The 20556-nt window shown below is 47.4% G+C and overlaps 1 protein-coding gene across 4 annotated transcripts in view; it reads left to right on the top strand.

The window, feature by feature from the left end:
* Positions 1-1039: 1039 nt before the first annotated feature.
* Positions 1040-20556, top strand: part of RHEBL1 (RHEB like 1) — a 36532-nt gene continuing 17015 nt past the window's right edge. For 2 of the 4 annotated variants that reach the window (XR_008315196.1, XM_053290874.1), the window contains exons 1-8: positions 1511-1576; positions 3121-3204; positions 6721-6792; positions 11319-11386; positions 11763-11845; positions 13293-13349; positions 14458-14505; positions 15774-15858. Coding sequence is in view for 3 of the 4 variants with exons in the window: in XM_053290874.1 (XP_053146849.1) it covers positions 1555-1576; positions 3121-3204; positions 6721-6792; positions 11319-11386; positions 11763-11845; positions 13293-13349; positions 14458-14505; positions 15774-15858 (519 nt within the window). In the remaining variant the exon portion in view is untranslated. Of the gene's footprint in view, positions 1367-1510; positions 1577-3120; positions 3205-6720; positions 6793-11318; positions 11387-11762; positions 11846-13292; positions 13350-14457; positions 14506-15773; positions 15859-20556 lie in introns of those variants that run through there. The other 2 variants (XM_053290875.1, XM_053290876.1) reach the window with 2 other exon arrangements.

Genomic DNA, 20556 nt, shown 5'->3' with positions numbered 1-20556 from the left:
CAGACGATGTGCTTTTCACCAGGGGAAAATAATCAAGAAATGAGAGTTCCAAAATTTACTAAAGGGTGCTTTAGAATGCTAAAGCAAGAAGTATCTTTTGGAATTATGTTATTTCCTGATTCTTTTCCCTTGATGAAAAGCACATAGCTTGAAATGTGTTGGGCTTTTGTAATAAACACATATTTTTCCGCATCTATCTACTATCCTTTTCTGGCCCACCTCCATAGGAGGCACATTTGATAGCTAGCTACATGCAGAGAGCCCTCTCGGTGGTGACTTCTGCTCTATGGAACTCCCTTCCCTGGGAGGTATGTGGAGCTCTTCATTTGAGGCAGAGACTTTTATTCTGGCACGCCTTTCCACAATTCTCCTTTCTCCTGATATATGTTTAGCTTTGCTGGACGTTTTCTCCTGTGCTGGCCTGGCACAGTTTTGATTAAAAAATGAAAGATGGCATTGGTATTGTTTTCGTTTTTACAGTAAGCTGCCTAGGATCCCTGTTGAGGAAGGCGGGATGGAAGCTAACGTTTAAAATAACCCGTGCGCATCTATGCAAAGTGCCTGGACATTAAGCTGCCATTTCGCAAGGTGATGATGAGGCTCACTTTGAAGTGTTGGAACACAACTTCTGTTTTTCCAGCATACCTTTATCCCAAAAAGCAAACAGCTTTGTGCAGGAATGGCTTGCTATTGCAAAATAAACTAACATAGCACCCAGCAGGCGGAGGAAAGCATTTAAAAATGTCATGGCGGGGACGGGAGCAGGCACAGTAATCCTGGCTAAGAGAAGAGGGGTGTGTGATCAGCATTGTCCCTGTTTTCGTCTGGGAACTGGGAAACAGGAGAGGCTATGCTTTGCTGCTCGCAACTTAAGTCTCACTGAATTCAGCGGCGTTTACTCCCAAGAAAGTGATGCGCCATAATTGCCTCTCCCGGCGTGCAGCGAGGACGAAGCCATTGAGGAGGAGACGCAGCTGCGGCCGCGAGTCGCACATTCCGAGGGCGGAGGCGGCAGCCGCGCGCGCCTTACGCTGAGTTGTATGTTTGGAACGCACGCGACCCTTTCCCGTCCCTTGCAATTTCATGAATGGAGCCCGAGGAAGCAGGAGCGCGCACGCGCCTCTTTTCCCCGGGCCAATGAGGAGTGGCGGCTCTGGGCCAGTGTTGTGGTCACGTGGGCGTTTGTAGTTGCGGCGCCCGCGGCTCTACTCCGGCGGGCTCTTTATCGCTCGGCCCGCCCGCCTTGCGGCACCCACCGCTCTTAGCCCCACCATCGCCCCTCCCTAGGGCTTGGCTCGGAGTCGCTGCTGTGCCATGCCGCTTGTGCGCTACCGGAAGGTCGTGATCCTGGGGTATCGCTCTGTGGGTGAGTGGCGAGCCCAGTGCGGGAGAGAGAACAGATGGATGCCGTCTGCGGGGGGCACGTGGCAAGGAGCGCTGCTGCTGCTGCTGCTGCCGCCAGGGCGAGGGGTAGGAAATGCGCCAGGGCTGCGCAGGGGTGCGTGGAGCGCGGGTAACAATCGGAGCTGCAAAGGGCACGTGGAAGGGCGTGCAATGGGAGGCGCTGTGGAACAAAGTGAGGGAGGGCTGTGCAGACGGAGCCCTGGGGCGGGTTGGAAGCGCGGGGTGGAGGAGGACAGATGGGGAGGGGAGGCTGGAAAGGGGGCAGAGGCGGTGGATCTTTGTAGGTGATGAGCACACAGGGTGGTGTCTTTGGTCGGTGGTATTTGGGGGAAATCCGCCGGCGCTGCATGACCCAGGAGGCGGTGTACTGAGAAGAGGGTTGCCGGGGGCAGAGGAGGCGATAATGTGCAGAAGGCGAGCCAACTGGATTCGGGGAGGTGGCACTGCACTGCTAGGGGTTGTCTAGAATGTATGCGGGTGGCTTTCCAGGGTGTATTAGTAATGGGGGGAGGTGCTTCCGCTGGGCACTGCTCCGCTGCACTAGGTGAACCCGTTGAGACGAGGAGGATGGCAATCGAAGGGAGTTGGACGTTCAGTGGCTTTGCAGGGGCGGTAGGAAATAGGTTTTTGTGTCGGGTTTACTAGTGGACGTGAACTTGCTCGACCCCACACATTCAGCGGTCTGCCTTGGGGCCAGGGATGGTGTTGAATCAGTGCCCTTTGATTGCAAGTGGGCCACGTTTGGGGATGTTGCACTAGTCTGCGGTGTGGATTTCTTGTCTCTGAACTTCCTGGGCTTGAAGTCCGAACAGGATAGCTTCTCCCTTGCCTGACTCCATGGCCTTGGTGCACAGAGTGGGTGTTCTAAAGCTCTTTGCACCGTGTCCCGTTTCACTCTTCTGATAGGAGCCAAAGGAAAGCACAATGCTGACCTCCAAGCTCGGCTGGTTACCACTGCTGCCAGTGCTTGCGTGCTTTGAGGAACACTTGTTCTCTAAAACCCATCTCCCCCCAAAACAGTTTCGATCTAACTTATATAGAAACTGGTTTTTGTGGCGGTGGGATTTAGGGCATGTGCTTGTACCAAGAACAAACCCTTTTGGTTCCCAGTCAACTATTTATTTGTTCATTCATTCATTCAATTTCTCTACCACCCTTCCAAAATGGCTCAGCTATTTCTTGCAAACTGGAGCTCTGGAGATGGATCTTTTCCCTTTCCAGCCAAGCCTTAGTGGCTCTGGAGCAGGGATAACTTGTAGCTGGTGGGCAACTACTATCTGACCTTTGCTAGTTCCTCCTCGGGGAGCTATTTGTGCATACACGATTCCCTGCTCATCTGACCTCCTCCCTGAGCACTAATGCACAAAGTCGCTCAAGGTCTGTTTTCTATTAATCCACATGCAGTGGGAGGAAATGACCAGAGGTCAGAGGTTATGCACAGGAGGCTGCCTGGAGAAATGGCTTGTTTCCTTAGATCACGCCTGCGGCCACCTCCTTGCTTTTGGGGGAGGGTTGTGTGGAAGATTAATCTTGATTGTGCCTTTGCATGAGAATCTGCTAAAGAGGGCTGAGGGCCTTTCCGTGAAAAAAGGGGTTAATAAATCTCTAGAGAGCATGGACCCTGATGAGAAGGGGTGTGTGTGTGTGTTGGGCTCCGATATATGCACAGGGGTTGTTGATCCTCCAAGTGCAACCATCTGTGCCTTGTTTGAACAGGTCCAAAAGTGTGTTGGGCCAGAGCAGAACTCTGTCTTGCTGGTATGGCTTATCGCAAAACCAAATGCTCCATGTTTGGATTGGGTGAGTGTAGCCATACTTAATGGTATAGCTACTTTGCCTTACAATGATGAGTATCACTGCTTCTGTCCTAGCATGCTTTTCCCGGGCAGTTGAGAAGCAGAGTGTTCAGCTACACAGCATCTTGGGGAACATCTTGGGAGTGTTCCCCTAAACCTTGGAGAAACCACTGCCAGTCTGTGTAGACAATACAAAGCTAGATGGACCAATGGTCCAACTCTAGAAGACAGCTTCCTATATTCACATGTCATTTCCACTGACTTTGTTTCTTGAACATGATATTACTCCTTTTTGTCACACCAGTACCCCAGATGGTCAGTATAAAGAACCAAGTTTTAATTGAGTCTTGTTCTTAGTTAATGTATATTAATTGTATTGGATTTTTATATTGTATCTGTTTTGCTGATTTTGTGAGCCACCCCAAGAAATAGGGTACTGGAGGGGTGGGGTCTAATTTTTTAAATTAAGTTTTGCTCTTTGCTCATTTGACAGGAAACTCAGCCGAGATGTCAAAAGGTTACAGTAAGCAGAGTTGGAAACCCCCCAAGTATCAATATTGCCCAAGTTCCTAAACATTTGATGCGTGTTGAGGAATTGAGAATTTTTTCCCCCCAGCTTTGGCACTAAGAACCAGGGTGGATTTGATTTAAATAAAACTGATTTAAATCACGATTTAAATCACTAGCAGGGTGGATAAAAATAAAAAAAAATCCGATTTAAATAAAAAAATCCGATTTAAATCAAAAAAATCGGATTTTTTTGATTTAAATCGGATTTTTTTGATTTAAATCGGATTTTTTTTATTTTTATCCACCCTGCTAGTGATTTAAATCGTGATTTAAATCGTGATTTAAATCGTGATTTAAATCGTGATTTAAATCGTGATTTAAATCGTGATTTAAATCGTGATTTAAATCGTGATTTAAATCGTGATTTAAATCGTGATTTAAATCAGTTTGATTTAAATCAAATCCACCCTGCTAAGAATAGAATCTCTAAGCTTTCTTTTACTGAATTTTTAAAAAATATGAACAAGAAATTGAAAACAGCTCTTTCCTCCCCCACCCCCATTCCTCACTCTTCAGGGGCTGAAATGCCCCAGTCAGTACTGTACACAGAAGAGGTTCATTGAAGAGGAGTAGAATCCAAGGCACTAGCACACTAGTCTGAAGCATCATCTTAAGCGACTCTGCATCAGAGAATCATTTTAAAAAGCAGTTTCAAAACATAAATTATTTCTCGCTTGTCTAAAATAAAAGGATGCCAAAAAGTGATGTGTAGCTTGGCTAGAAAAAGAGGCTGGGAGATGGTTAAAACTCTCCTTTAGTGGGGTGGATATTAGATGTGCTTGCTAACAATTTTCTAAAGGTAGCTAGCAACTGAGTTTTCAGTTCAGTTTTGTGCATGCTTAATACAGACCTTTGTGAACCAAAAAGCTTAATGTGGTGAGAGTGAAGGATACAGGGTGCAGTGTACCCAACTGAGCTACTCTTGATATGTCTCAGTGCCAATATGACTGAATGTAACAAACCTTTACAGATGCATCAGTTCCCCGCTGGTGCTTCCACAGGGCCTGCAGGTGTGATTCACTGTGTCTGTGTCTGACTAGTTCACTGGATTCTTTCTTAGATTCATTCTTCTCTAAGGGTGCATTTTCACGTCCAGGCCAATGTCAGTTGAAGCAGGGTCTGGGATCCCTGTGCCCTCCCACGGTGCGTGTTGTGAGAACCCAGCATTTTATCAGGAATCCAGATCCACCACTGTGGTCAACACAGATTGAACCCGTATCGGCCAGCTGAACTCATATCCTAGATTACCGATGTGGACTCAGTCTGAGTTTGCTGCAACTACAGACCCAGATTCCTGTTAAAGTGCTGGGTTCTCGCAACACACATTGTGGGAGTGTGCACTTCTCGGGGATCTCAGTTCCCTGGTTCAACTCACACTGTCCTGAACATGATGATGTGTCTATCCTAAGAGTCAGGGAAAGCAAAAGCGGGTCAAGCTGTCTTCTACCCCCACCCCCAGCACTTCTGCTGTAAGATATGAAGTTCAGACTAGTTCATTTCATCCAAGTGATGCCCATTAGATCCAGATTACTCCTGTGACTCATGGATCCCTTTCTCCACGAGAGTCCTACTTCACATGTTTCAGCAGAAGTCGGGGGAAAGAAACACAAATTGTTGACATTTTTTCTTCCTGCTTCCATCAACATGTGAACAGACCATTGGAACCATTAAATTAGACACAACAGTGCTTGAGAGATTCCTCCCTATATCCAAAGCTGTGTCCCCCCCCCAAAGAAATTTTTAGGAAGGAGCAGCAGCCCGCTGGCTAGTCATGCAAATCCAAACACAATATTGATTCTCAGTACAATATGTTGTATTGGCCTGTTATGTGTTTTTTAAAAATCACAATATTGGATTTTTAAAAAATGGGTGCTGGTGATGTAATCTGTTGCAAGCTGGCCTATTTCTTTGGACTTGCTCTAATATTAATATATTACAGGGAAGTAGTATTAAATATAATCCAGGATATCCTAGGGTACTCCTTACCTTTATACCTTGTAACAATCCTTTAATTTTTTCAGTCAACATGGATTACTTACAAATGGTACTGAACTTGTTAACAGCAGCTAATATTGATTGCCTGCCCCTGGACAAAAAGGCGATTCCACCTGTCTGTTATACTACAAGATTTGAGACACTACATATTTGTCTAAATTGACTAAACTTTTTTTAAAGCAAAAAAAGTCAGTAAGGTAAACTTATATGCATTTTATGGATTTTATGGATTGATTACAGTAATGATAAGCAGTGATATATTTTCATTATTGTACTTTATTAGAATTAAAAATAAAATACAATGGAGGATTAACTTTCTTATAGCAAAAAAAAGAGTCTTGTGAAACCTTAACAATTTATTGTGGCATAAACTTTTGTGGACTAGAGCCCACTTCATCAGATGCATGAACTGTTGTCCTCTGTTGGCAGGTATATCCACACATACGCATACATGGGTATAGAAGCCAAAAGATAAACTGTGGGGCCGGAAGGGCTGAAATGGAGGAGGTACAGCCTGTCACATTTCTGTGCCAGGCTAAAACATTTCCCGCTAGAAGCAAAACTTCTCACTTCATAATAGGGCTACAAGTTAATTGAACTTTTGTATTGCTCTGCATTTCAATAACTTTCAAGTAGACAACTTTCATTATTTACTGTTGCCCTTCCGTTTGAAGATGGGTCAACAGGATGAAAAGTCACCTTTGCAATATTTTAGGTCATTTTGTCGAACATGGAACCATTTCAAGAATCCTCTCAGCCCTCTGTGGTGTTCATTCTGATGTCTTGGAGCTCTTCTCCATTTGCCCATTGCCCACTTTGAGTAGTTACTGGGACACGAATGGTTTTTGTGGGGGCAGTTAAAGACAGGAACTTGGCCCTCTGCTACTTTCCCTCTTACCTATAACTTAAAAACACACCTGCAGCAATGCTTTCTTCTCACATCTTTCCTCTTTAGGTAAAACATCCCTTGCTCACCAGTTCATTGATGGAGAGTTTCTGGAGTGTTATGACCCAACAGTGGAAAGCAGTAAGTCTTGTGGTATAAATCTTTACTGAGCATATCTGGACTGTTGCTTGTTAGGGGCAAAAGTGAGAGGAGAAGGGTCTTGATCACTGGCAGAGCTGGGTTGTCGGTATATCTGATTTGGTCCTTGAGCAGGGTAATGTAACCTAAATTCTGTGCCAAGAAAAGCTGAATTGGCAAGAGCAGGGCTGCTCAACTTCGGCCCTCCAGCTGTTTTTGGACTGCAACTACCATAATCTCCAGCCTCAGCAGTCAACAGCCAAGGATTATGGGAATTGTTGGCCACCATCTGCAGGAGGGCCAAAGTTGAGCAGCCCCGGGCAAGAAGAACCAGAAGATATCAGAAAATGATGGTATCTTTATAAACATTCATTCATGTTTTTAGGGGACACCCCATAGCTCAGTGATGGGGCACCTGCCTCATGCAGAAGGTCCCAGGAATTTCCAGATAAGGCTGGGAAAGACCCCTGAGGACTGCTATCAGGACAATTCTGAGCTAGCTGTACCAATGCTCTGACTTGTAAGGAATTTCCTCTGTTATCATTCCAGAGATGTTCCTTCTGTGAGCAGGGGTGGAGGGAAGGAGAGTAAACAGATCCCTTGTGATGTGTGTTGTGTGTGTGTGTGTGTGTGTGTATTCTTCAGAAAATGTGGGAACATCCTGATAAAATTATGGGAAAACCTTTGACATATTTTTGTGTATTTAGTCTTTCTCCCAAAAAGATCAAAGTGGTTTACAATAATTAAAACAGTTAGATGGTTCCTGGAATAGAGAAATCATGGCTCATACTGGCAGAGGGCCAAGTAAAGACCAGCTATACTACAACAACTCAGAAGACATTGCATTAGGGAAGATTTAGAGGGGAATTCTGTGCACATTTACCTGGAATTAAGCACGCATGGAATCACAGCCTTTGTAAACTGAGCAATATTGTAATGAGATGGCTGGATAGAGAGGGTGAGAAGATCAGATCTAGCTAGCCTTGCATTCGAACATAAATGCAGATATGTCCCTAATAAGGCTGGCAGCATTGGGAAGGTTGACCAGCCATATGATTGTGGGGGAAACACTACAAGTCTTTCTCGTTTGGTTACCTGCCATCTTCCCCATATGTAATCCCACAACACAAGTGGCCCTTGTTATTTGTGGGGGTTCCATTCCCTCCAATTTCTGCAAATAACTAGACCTTGAGTCTATGTGGATTGGGGGATTAGGTTCCTTGAGATTAAAAAAACACTAAAAAAAAGCAGGTAGGGGGCAGAAATAAGGATAGAAAAGCATAGTGTCTTGTTCTTCAGGTCTCCAGAAATGCCACCCAAATCCTCCTATTTTTTCATTTAAAATCTTCTTTTTAACAATAACAAAAAAGCCACAAAATGGCTCCACTCTTCAAAATGGTGGCTGGAAATGACATCGGAGGGAGAGGAGAGCTGGTCTTGTGGTAGCTGCAAGATCTTCCCCTCAGGGGATGGAGCTGCTCTGGGAAGAGCAGAAGGTTCCAAGTTCCCTGGTTTCTCCGAGATAGGGCTGAGAGAGATTCCTGCCTGCAACCTTGGAGAAGCCGCTGCCAGTCTGTGAAGACAATACTGAGCTAGATAGACCAATGGTTTGAGTCAGTATACGGTGGCTTCCTATGTTCCTATATTAAGTCATTTCCGGCCACTCAGGAACCTCGTATAGGTGAAAATCGCCTATATTTCATGCCACAGATTTAAAAAACTGGGTCTCTAAGACCCATCTGTGAATACTTGAAATACCATCCGCGGATACATGATCCGCAAAACTGCAAATAACTGTCTCCTTACTTAAATGTCATAGGAAGGAGCTCCTCTCTCTTATGAATACTACAAATCTGTCTATCTATACACACCACTTTTCAACAAAAGTTCCCAAAGTGGTTTACATAGATATAAATAAATAAATATAATGGCTCCCTTTCCCCAAAGGGCTCACAGTCTAATAAAAAGAAATGTAAGACAGATACCATCAACAGCCACTGGAGGGATGCTGTGCTGGGGATGGAGAGGGCCTTCTCCTTAAATTCCTTTCTACTTCATTGCAACTGAGAGCAGAACAAAGCTGGTGGTGGGTGGGGAATGCATGGCATGACTACCAAGGCAATGACGGAAGTGCATGCCCATGCTTTCTGTGTTCTGCTCTTTTCTTCCTGTAGAATCACTGTTAGGGATGTAGTGGAGAAATGCAAACAAAGAAAAGAGAGAAATTGAGATAAGTTATATAGGTAGAGCACAGCTGGATGGGAGCAAATTGAATTGGTTGTTGGGCTTTCCAAGATCCTTTCTAGGCCAGATTTGGCCCATGGCCTCCCAAGTGCTGATTGCTCAGCTGGGGCATGTAACCTCAGTTGTTGTGGTAGAGCACAAACATCTGTTCCGTGATGGTCGTGCTTTCCATCCTGTTTAAATGCAGGCTGGATGATTAAGTTGACAATCAGGACGCAAAGTAGCTTCCTCACTAGCTTTGCTTCTTTGCTGCCCTGGAGAAGCTGGGAGACTGCAAGGAAGACATTAGCCATCGATGTAGGTCCAGAGGTCATATTAGAACATGTGGAGTTTTGCTTGATATTGAAATTAGGTAGCTCCATAGTGTGCCTTGGGTGGGGTGTTGAATCTCTTTCCAGGTTTTAAAAAAACAACTCCTCCTCGTGGTGTTGGGTGGTGTGTGTGTGTTATGAAAGCAGAAAGATTCGGTAGCACCTCTGTACTCGTTTCCTGCCTTGCCACAGACCCTCCCCCATCACAACAGTCCCTTCCTGTTTTTGCAGGGGCTGCCTTTCACACCCAGTTCGTGCAAAAATATGTCAGGTTATTTGAGGGCAGGTTTGCCTGTAAATCTGGCCTGTTCTGGTGAGGACAGATAGCTTGGCTCGTGGGCGTGGGGGTCTCTTTAGATCTGTCTGCCTAGAACATTGGGCAAAGGTTAGCTGGCATGGAAGTAGATGTTCAGTGCAGATCTACTATTGGGGATTTGTACACGTACTAGATTTTGTCTCTTTGGTTTCTGTCTCAAGATGTTGCTGTAGCTAACTGTATGGCTTGCGTCTGAAGCGGTGGTTAGAGCAGGGCTGCTCAACTTCAGCCCTCCTGCAGATGATGGCCCACAACTCGCATAATCCCTGGCTATTGGCCAGTGGCCACTCTGGCTGGGTATTATGGGCGTTGTAGTCCAAAAACAGCTTGCGGGGGCCAAAGTTGAGCAGGCCTGGGTTAGAACTACGTAAGAGTCCTTTGGGTCATGTGCAGCTGCTTCTTGTATAAACTACTAAGTGGCACCTCTTGTGGAGAAAACTAATGTGCCTCAGATGCTCCAGATAATGTGTCAGATGCTTCAGCAGACACCTACAATTCCACTTGCCAGCTCACCAGTGGTGAGTGCCCCAAGCCCTTTGGCAAGCAAGACACCCAGCACTTCACAGATCTCCTCACCAGAGGTTTCATTTCCACTGCCCTTTTTGAGAAGGTAAGAAACAGCAGACATCCCTTCTGAGCAGTAGGAAGGGCCTCCCACTGTTTCTTACCATCTCCGTATCCCAATGCAAATGACAGAAGACCTACTTCTCTCCTAAGATTTTTTCCTGCCTTTGTGCCAGAAAAGGGTATGAGCACAAATAATGGCTGGCTAGGGGGAATGGCTTGACTAGCAAGCCAGAGGTTGCCAGTTCGAATCCCCACTGGTATGTTCTATTGGGCAGCAGCGATATAGGAAGATGCTGAAAGGCATCATCTCATACTGTGCAGGAGGAGGCAATGGCAAACCCCTCCTGTATTCTACCAAAGACAACCACAGGGCTCTGTGGGCGCCAGGAGTCGACACCGACTCGACAGCACACTTTACCTTTACTTTAGTGAACTTAGCCTAAATTTGTGGCTCCCTATGCTTCAGAATTGTAATGGTTGTGATGATTCTTATTTGCACCTGGTCCCCCCACCTTTTTTCCTTGCTACTTCATTTTGAAGTTGTTTGTCTACTTAAAGCTGTGCATCCCTTCATTCTCCAGTATAAAAAGCACTTGGGTGATTGCATGGAGGTGGCAGGTATGCTACAAAAAAGCAACAACAGACTGACAAAATCCTCTATACTCACACACGTGTGCACACACGCATGCGTACATACATGCACACGGTATCTCTTGATTTCCTCTGCTACATGAGAGTTTTCTTAATAGCCTTTTTGGGTAGAGAATCCTTCTAAAGGTTTAAGGACACCATTACCATAATTCCTATTCTTTTGTCTCCCCAGTCCAGGAGAAGCAAGATTGGCTTGCTTGGAGGGGTGGGTGCACCTACAGGAATGGAGCAGAAATGAATGCAAAGCAAGAGGAAGGGGTGGATTCCTGGTTTACGGTGGGCTGGGGCAGAGGAGACAAGGTTGAAAAGAGGGGGGATGGGAATGAAAGCCGTGTTGGCATAAAACTCTGGGATGGAGCCTGTTACGTGGGTTAATTTTGGGAGGGGTGTAGCAGGGCCTGAGTAACATTTCTGTACATTATCTTTCTCCCCCTCTTTAGCTTACAACAAAATGTTAATGTTGGGGAAAGATGAATTCCACCTGCAGCTAGTGGACACTGCAGGGCAGGTAAGAGAAGCGTCCTTGTTTATCTACAGTGCTTTTACTTTGTCTGGCCTGTGAAATAAATAGCTTTCTTCTAAATGCAGCTGTGTTTGGGGTGGTATGTGGCCATGAAAGCCTTTCATTGGGGAGCTCATTCTGAGAAGACTTGTCCGTCCATGTCAGTGTTGCCAAAGGTACCTTATCTGGGCAGCAGCTTCATTGGGATCCTTCCCCGAAGCACAGAGATGGGAGTTGGCTACCATCCCACGGGTTGAAACGCCCCTTAGTGAAACCTCTGCCTCCAGCCATGCATGTGTGTTCCTGGGCTGGAAATGGCTGGTTACTGCAGCCATTGGAGTGACTCTTCCTCTTGGTTTTTTGTTTTTTGTTTTAAATTCAGGATGAATATACCATCTTGCCTCACTCTTTTATCATCGGCATCCATGGCTACGTGCTGGTGTATTCGGTCACATCCCTCAAGAGGTAAGGAGGGGCCCAAGGCCTGATGTGCCTACAGTGCAGGGCTCTGGGCCAATGAGGCTCTTGGCATGGAAAATGGTGACAATTAGGGGTGTGCATGGAACCACTGAACTGCGGTCCGGCACTGGGGCGGGGGGTTGTTTTAAGAGCGGGGGGAGGGTTTACTTACCCCTCCCGCCGCTTTCCCCCTCCATCGCCCGTAGTTTTTCTAGTAATTGGGACGGCAGGATACCTCCCTGCCGCCCCTTCCCCCATTTTGCTTGAAAAGGCTCCCAGAAGTCTTCTGTGCACGTGCACATCATGTGCGCGCTTCACATCTCCATGATGTGTGCGCGCAGAAGACTTCTGGGAGCCTTTTCAAGGGAAACAGGGGAAGGGGCGGCAGGGAGGTATCCTGCTGCCCCAATTACTAGAAAAACTACGGGCGACGGAGGGGGAAAGCGGCGGGAGGGGTAAGTAAACACTCCCCCCGCTCTTAAAGCAACTCCTCACCTGAATCGCCCAAACTCCGAACCGCCCAGGTCCGGACCAGTCCGGAGGCCTTTAGAATGGCCTCCGGACCGGTCCGGGCACATCACTAGTGGCAATTGCTCTGAGCCCTGCTGGGCATCTATAGCTAGGAAGGGTTGCCCGCTTGATAGTGAAAATCTATACAAATGGCTTCCTCGTAGCTCTAGTTCAACTGGTCTTGGTCCTGTCTGTCTTGACTCCAGCCCTGATTGTATATCAAATTCCTATCCTTCCTCCTTCAAGCCACTTCTCAAATGCCACAGAACTCATTCTTTGTTCTTTTCTGTTCTGAATGAAACTCTTCAGATTCCCACTCTCTTTTTCTGGCTACTTGGTATGCAGCCATTAATTGCAATTGGTAGTGTGGTGAGGACAGAATCTCCGTCTTAGACTTTCCCCTCTCCGTTCAAGTAAAGGGGATTCTGTACTGTGGGGCTGACAGTAAGGAAACCTTGTTTTGAGTCTGTGTGTGTATATAAGAGTTGCCGTAAGCATGTTGGTTCAAGCGTCATAAGAAAAAGCACTGCTGGATTAGGCCAAAGGTCCATCTAGTCCAGCATCCTGCTTCAAACAGTGGCCAGTAAGTTGCATCTGAAAATCCTGTGCGCGTGTGTGTGTGTGCCACATTTACTATTACTATTTTATTTTAGTAAAATAATTAATAATGATATTTTTATACTGCTTTTAACAAAAGGTTCTCCAGGTGTTTTACATTTGAAAGGGAATAAGATGGTTCTCTGTCCCAAAAGGGGTCACAGGCAAAAAAGAAACACGAGGAAGTCACCAACAACAGCCAATGCAAAGATGCTGTGCTGGGGTTGAATAGGGCCAGTTGTTTCCACCGCGCCCCCCGGTCTAAATATGAGAGTCACCACTTGAAAAGATGTCTCTTTGCTTGGTTCGTAGAGGCTACCCTACTGTTCTTCCTCTTCTCTTGCAGTTTTCAGGTGGTAAAGTCTTTGCACAGCAAGCTATATGAAAGCAGAGGAAAGACGAGGTAAACATGAATTTGGTTGGCTGGGGGCAGTAAAGAGCACCTTTCCCCTAGATCTATATCCTGTTTAAAGAATTCTAGAATGGGAGGAGGAAAGCCTCTTGTCAAAAAGGATGTGGATGGCAGGGTGTTATGTGGAGGGTTTGGTGTTTGCCTGCAAAAATAAATCTTTAAAAAAAATATTCATTAGCTTACACCATCACAGATTGTAACTGGAATCTTGGGAAGGGATTTCAGAATGGACAGTGTGGTGTAGATTAGTCACTGGAGTTGGCAGGGTATTGAGCTGACTCCTTCCCCAAACAATTAACAGCTAGCAGCAATTAGCTTTCTTTTAAATAACCAAGTATCACCTGGATTGTGGTAATATAGTTATTTTAAGCACTTAATTGACATGATGAGCAATTAATAGCTTGCCAGCTTTGCAGAAACTGGCACAGATTCCTATTTTCTGCTTTTTCTGTTATTACAGTGATCATAATTATAATTTCAACAGCACCTTTCAGTCTATAGATTGTGATGATTCTGCTTTAGATATATTTTTGGTACTTGGAGGAGCTTCACAGGCAGGATGGACTGATGCAGTAAGAGAAGCTTTATTTGTGGAAATGTTTCTAAACTCTATGGCTGGGGCCCAGCCCTGACATCCATTTGCAGTGTCTGTGTTAGGCTCCAGGACATGTGAAGTACTGATGGCTTCTGAGCATGTGTAGAGTGCATTTCTGTCACAGCTGAGTAACCTTAACCAACCTCAGCACATCTGGCAGGGATTGACAGGCAGGGCTTACAAATTAGTGTGTGAGGTTTCAGGCTGGCCAAAAGCCACGTGTGGCTTACTTAAAAATGAGCCACTGTCTGAGACTTGGACAAAGGCAGTGACACATTGCTTTAAATATTTGCAGTGCTGAAACCTCAAAGGGGAAGGAGCAATTCCCATCAGAAATTCAGATCCTTGCAAAATAATTGCTAAGGTCTTGTGTCCAATCAGCTCCTGGGTCAGGAGATGATAACCTGCTAGGCCTGGGCTGCTGTGGTGTGAGTTCAGTGGGACAAGGCCTCTCCTCAGTGTGCAGGAAGCCACTCTTAGCAATTTCCCTTTCTCTTTTGGCAGGATGCCTGTGGTGCTTGTTGGCAATAAAGCTGATCTCTCACTAGAAAGGTAAGAACTCTATGATTTCTCAGGCAGCAGGCAACAGACTATGGAAAGGCAGAGTTGGCCCTCTTTGCTCTCTTTAAAAGATTAGGTATAACTTATACTGCATGGGAGTAGTTTTCATGCTTAAATTTTGGTAATTTAGAACACTGTATGGTCAAACCCTCATATATACAAGTAGCATCTCTTCACAAGACTCATATATACAGTAGCATCTCTTCACTGAAGATCTGTTTTGTGTGATATATATGGAAGGTTCCTTTCATGCATCTTATTGCATTTGGCACGCTGATGCAGAAGCAGTGTGTCTTTCAGCTAAGCATGAATAGCATGTTGTGTGTGCCAATCTCTACCTTCCAGTTGGTCTCTGATTTTGCCACATTCCTAGCATTCCAAAGCAAGTCTTGAATAGGCCACTGGCGTGAGTGCCAATAGATTGTGTTGGCGGCGGCTGCCCTATGATCAGGGTTGTGTGTTTCTGAAATGTACAACATAAATCCTGACTTTGGACTCTGAGTCTGGATTCCTGGAATATTCTGTTTGATTGAGAGGAGAGCAGGTCTTGTGGTAGCAAGCATGACTTGTCCCCTTAGCTAAGCAGGGTCTGCCCTGGTTGCATCTGAATGGGAGACTTGATGTGTGAAGACTGTAAGGTATTCCCCTCAGGTTGAAGCCGCTCTGGGAAGAGCAAAAGGTTCCAAGTTCCCTCTCTGGCATCTCCAAGATAGGGCTGAGAGAGATTCCTGCCTGCAACCTTGGAGAAGTCGCTGCCAGTCTGTGAAGACAGTACTGAGCTAGATAACCAATGGTCTGACTCAGTATATGGCAGCTTTCTATGTTCCTATTTTTCTTAAATATTTAGGCTTCTAGTCCTCATGGTGGTTTTGTTTTTTGTTAAACATATGGGTAGTGTTAACCGAAAGTTTAGAAATACAAAAAATGCTTTAGTTGAAGAGGGGGGTGGGGAAGGCTCCTTGTGTTCTGCAGGAAGTCCTGCCTGTGTTACCTTGCCCACTCTAAATGCCAAAAATATTGCTGCCAGTGCTAATAAAGTGAAATGATGTGTATCTAAACTTTGGCCTGTCATGCAAAATTGCTTTTATTGCAGACTTGTTTCCATGTAGAATACGCAAAGCATAGTCTGATTTATTCCTATTCACTTCTTTTCGTACCATTCAGCCTGTGCCTAACCCTTAAGGTGGTTCATAAATAATGACCAGTAGAATATTGCGGTGGCTTTCCTTTTTGATCTCCTCCTCCTTGTGTATCTCTAGGCGTCAGGTGAAAACTGATGAAGGCAAGAAACTTGCTGATTCCTGGGGTGCTGTGTTCTTGGAATCCTCAGCAAAAGAAAACCAGGTCTGACATCTTTGATCCCCTTCTAGAATGAGAGTTAAAGTGCGTGGTGTATAAGGGCACCTGCTGATGTTTACAGCAATCCACCCACCTTTCCCAGTGGATATGTCATGGGCTTAATCTTAAATGGGGATGTGTGGGTTGCATGGGTTCAGCTACCAAAATTACAGAGCACTTGTGGAGTACTCCCTGCTTCAGTATCTGGGAAGGGACAGATAAGCCCTGTTTTTCCTTTGTTCCTCACTGTACTCTGGTATGTAATCATAATGGTTGGTTATAGACATCAGGACTGTGCACAGCCAAAAATGTCTGATGCTGAAAAGATACAACAGCCCAGTTCACACATACAAACCAACTGTATTTAGCACTCACTGGAGTGAAAAATCCTAACTCTGAATCGCGCCGCAGGTGTACAACTAAGTGCGGTTAGCAGAGGGAGCAGAGAGCCCCTCCCTGCCGCTCAGCCTCCCAGCCCACTCCACGGTGTTGTGAACTATACCTGGTTTCGCACTCTGTATATGCTCAGAGGGAAAGAGGGAAAGTCACATCATACACAAACTGAATTGGTTCTTGGAGATGGTGACCATGTAGGATCTGGGCGCGCAAACAGAGAAAGAGAGAGACACACTCAGGAAGTCCAATGGGCTTTATTATAAAAAGTTGCTCATCAGGATAAAATAAAAACATGTTTCCGATTCAAGGTGTAGTGTAATGTGCCTGACATGTGTGTGCAATCAGTAATTACAGCTATCTAACAATCTAACAAATCCTAAATAAAACATTTAGAGGGAAGCAGAGAAAGAAGAAGGGGGGGGCTTAGGAAGGGGGTTAGCAGTGATTAGTAAGGAGGAGAAAAGTAGGGATCCAAGGCTTGTGAAGGCAGCATATTACCCAGAACCAGAGGCTTGAGAACGGTGGATCTTTCAGCTGAAGGAGAGAGACAGGAGCTCTTGGATCAAGCATGCAGTTTGCTCAGAGCACCATTGCTGGGGAAGTCTTGACTTCTCACTGCGCAGTGGAAGTCACAGACAGTTCCTGTCCATGGACAGAGTTCCTGCCTCTAGCCCCGCGGCTTGGGCAGCAAACTCTTGGATTACTCATGAGCAAGTCTTGCTTGTAGGCAGAAGATTGCGTGTAGGCACAAGACTGCCTGTAGGCAAGAGACTGCCACTTCTCTGTCCAGTAAGCTATTCTTTATAGTTGTATCTTCCTTTGATCTCCCATCATCTTTCCTGGGTCCCAAAAGGTGACAACTTGCTGCTACCTTCTGGATAATGTCTTTTAATTATTCAGGATATTAGCCCAGTCCAAGGAGATCTTAATCCCATCTTCTGTTAGCTGCTATCTTGAGGAGGGGACATTGCCCAAGGCAAATCTGCCTCTCTGAACTGCAAATGGGCATCTTCTCTTGTCCCCAGATTTGGGCCTGGTCCCAGAAGATGTTAGTAAAAGGACTAAATCTACAGGTGTTCTCCTAGGGTGGAACTTCTATAGACAGCAACTGAGTAATCCCCTTTGGGCATAGCAGAGCAATCATTGACAAAGATTAACATAGACTTCTTGCAACAGGAAAGGGGAGATCAGCCCCTGGCCTCTTCCACAGACATTATCTGATAGTGAGTTACATTTTAGCATATTGATTAGCTTAGGCCTAGCTCTTGTGTTTCTGTGAGTGCCCATTTCACAATACAATGCTGGATTACCTCCTCTTTCACAGACTAGTTGAGATCTGGGGTGTCAATTCACCCTGAGCCCAGGCATTAATTGAACTCTTAATATAAAATGAAATCAGACACATGCCTGAATTTCATATACTTCTGAGTTGGTACCTCTGGGTCTGATATGTTTTTTTTTGGGGGGGGCGTTTCCAACAATGGCCAGACTGTGGGCAAAGCGTCACTGCATCAGCCACTTGTCTGCAATTGGACACAATCTCCAGCGGGGCATGCCAAGCGAGTTGTGGCATTTTCGGAGTGCCCTGCCCACCCTCGGCAGGGGAAGTGCAGATCTAAAGCCCTTTAAATGCCTTGCTGTGCCAGTGCCGCTTCTGCCCCTGTCCCGGAATGGATGGAATCCCTCCCCCTTTCTTTGCGGGATGGAAGGGGAGAACCCCCATTTGCCAGAATAGGATATGCAGATGGAGCAAGAAAAGGATGCCGGGGGCGGGGGGGGCCTGCTCCACCATGACCTGGGAAGATGTGGCTCAGGGAGAGCCGAACACTCTACCCAGAACCATCGCTAAGCCATCGCTAAGCTGCCCAGTGGGATCTCTCTCTCTCTCTCTCTCTCATGAGAGGGCCAGTCTATTGGGGATATGCCTGTGCCTGCAAAGGCATGATCCCCACCCGCAGATGGGGTGCTCACAAGATGAGCCGGCCACTTAACCACCAGGGAATTCAAAGGGGGCTCCTGTTCTAGTGGGGCCCCGGCTGTACTTGTTGAAAAACAGAAGGAAAAACCCCTCTCCCCCAATCCTCTTCTGCAGTGTTCACAGTCTCTGGGACATCCCCACACCCCATGCCTGGCCGAGCACACGCCCATGGGGTGGGCCAACCAGACAGCACATTTACTCCAGTCTCAAAGTTCTCGGGTCCGGCCCATCTGTGTGCTGCATGCAGATGAGTGGGTGTGGGGAATCGCGGGAGAGGCCACTTTCCCTGCTTCCCCAGCTCCGGGGCAGCTGGGTCGACTGCAGGCACCGCTTGCGATGGTGCACCTGTCCACAGGTGCAGATGGCCAGGCTGGCTTTCCAGGAGAACCAGCCACTATTGCTGGGACTGGGAAAGCAGTCTCTGGGGCATCGCTGCCCGCAGCTTCCAAACACAGCTCAACCTCTTGCACCCATCGACTGCCACTTTCATGAGCGGGCATCGTCCGCTGGCCATTTCATTGCCATACTCATCATTATGTATTGATGAGCAGTAATAAAGGCCTTGCTCATAAGTAACCAGGGGTTATAAACCACCCCCCCCCAGGAAGTGGCTGGGCCCCGCTTCCCCACCTTTTCTTGTTGAAAAAATAGAATGGATTCCCCCCCCCCCGCAACCTCCCCACACTCCTCACCTGTGTTGGACCTGCAAGCACCCAGAGGGCATCTAGAGGCCCCCTCTCCCCTATCTCTGGTGCATGTGTGGTGCTTCTGGAGGGGCAGATCGAGCCATGAACCTCTCTGCCCATCCAGGACTCTGGCCCGCACCATCGCTATATGCAGATTTGCAGGCTCGGGGATGGACGGGAGCCCCACCCGCTCCCCAGACAGTGCTGCAGCGGGTGGTTGCCACTCCAGGGGGCTGGAAAGGGTATACATGTGCACATTGAGATGTGGGTAGGATGGGGGCGCAGTGTCGTGGCAGCTTGCCTGTGGCCCCCAAGACTAGGAATGTGTTCCTTGGGCTAGCAGTCCCCGCGGCCGCGAGCCAGAAACCATCCTCGCTCAGAGGATGTTCAGAGCACCCATGTTCTCTGCTGCTGGACTCCAAGAGTGTCTCATGTGCGTTATGTGATCCCATATGACTCCAGAGGCAGGACTAAGTTAATTAGTTTCGCTTTTGAGGCTGGGAGTTGCTAACCCACCTCGGTTCTTTTAGTCCTGCGAGGCTCCAGGCAGCTCCTTCCCAACTCTCCTGAGTTTTTTCTCTCCTTCCTGCGAACTTGGCCTCCACTTCGCAGCCTCCCTCCCACTTTTTCTGCCCTTCTCCCTTCTTCTTTATACTGCATGAAAAGGGCCGTCAGGGTCCTCCATATTGAGGGGGAAGAAAGGTTCAGGCCATCTCTTGGCTTTCAGAGCTGCCGCCCGGCCCCCTACTAGGCAGACTTCATCGGCAGCCTCCGTTCTCAGCTGCAATGCTCCAAATGCGCTGCCACCCACAATCAACTGTAGGGATGTGCACAGAACCATGGCTGGGCGGTTCGGAAGTGGCAGGGGTGATGCTTTAAGGGCGGGGGGAGGGTGCACTTACCCCTCCCGCCGCTTCCCCCCACTGGCATCATTTTTTCATAAAAAACTTCAGGGCGGCAGCATACGTCCCTGCCGCCCCATTGCCCTCCTCAGCTGGAAGTACAGGATGCCCCTGCGCCTGTCGGATGTGTACGTACGCGCACGCGACGGGCACACGCGCACCCGGTACTTCCGGCCGAGGAGGGCAACGGGGCGGCAGGGACGTATGCTGCCTCCCCGAAGGTTTTTATGAAAAAATGATGCCGGCAGGGGGGAAGTGGTGGGAGGGGTAAGTGCACCCTCCCCCTGTCCTTAAAGCGTCACCCCTGGGGCCTTTGAACTTCAAACCAGCCCCGTGTTCGAACCTGTTTAGAGGCCTGTAAAAGGGCCTCTGAACAGGTTTGTGCACATCCCTAATCAGCTGTTCGGCGGCATTCTGGAGCAGCAAACGGGGCCAGCGGCCATTGCACAGGGTGGGGCAGCAACCTGAGCATCGACTTCATTGCTGCTGCCTTCCAGCCCTACCTGCTGACCGCCAGCAGCAGCGGCATTCCCGCTACCCCCGCACGCCCATCGAGGCCTCGCAGGGTGCGTGGAAGGCCTTGCGGGCCCAATCCCGCCGGTAATGGTGCCTTCTGGCCAGAAGGCCCCCAAGAAGACACAAAGTAAGGCGGGGACAACGCCTGAGACCATGGCAGCGGGCACTTCTCTTAGGAAGCAATTGTTCTCCCTCCCCGCCCAGCATGGTGGTGATGAGGAGCTCA

The sequence above is a fragment of the Hemicordylus capensis genome, chromosome 2 (genome assembly GCF_027244095.1).
Source record: "Hemicordylus capensis ecotype Gifberg chromosome 2, rHemCap1.1.pri, whole genome shotgun sequence".
Classification (NCBI taxonomy): Eukaryota; Metazoa; Chordata; class Lepidosauria; order Squamata; family Cordylidae; genus Hemicordylus; species Hemicordylus capensis.
This window is presented reverse-complemented; position numbering and strand designations above follow the sequence as displayed.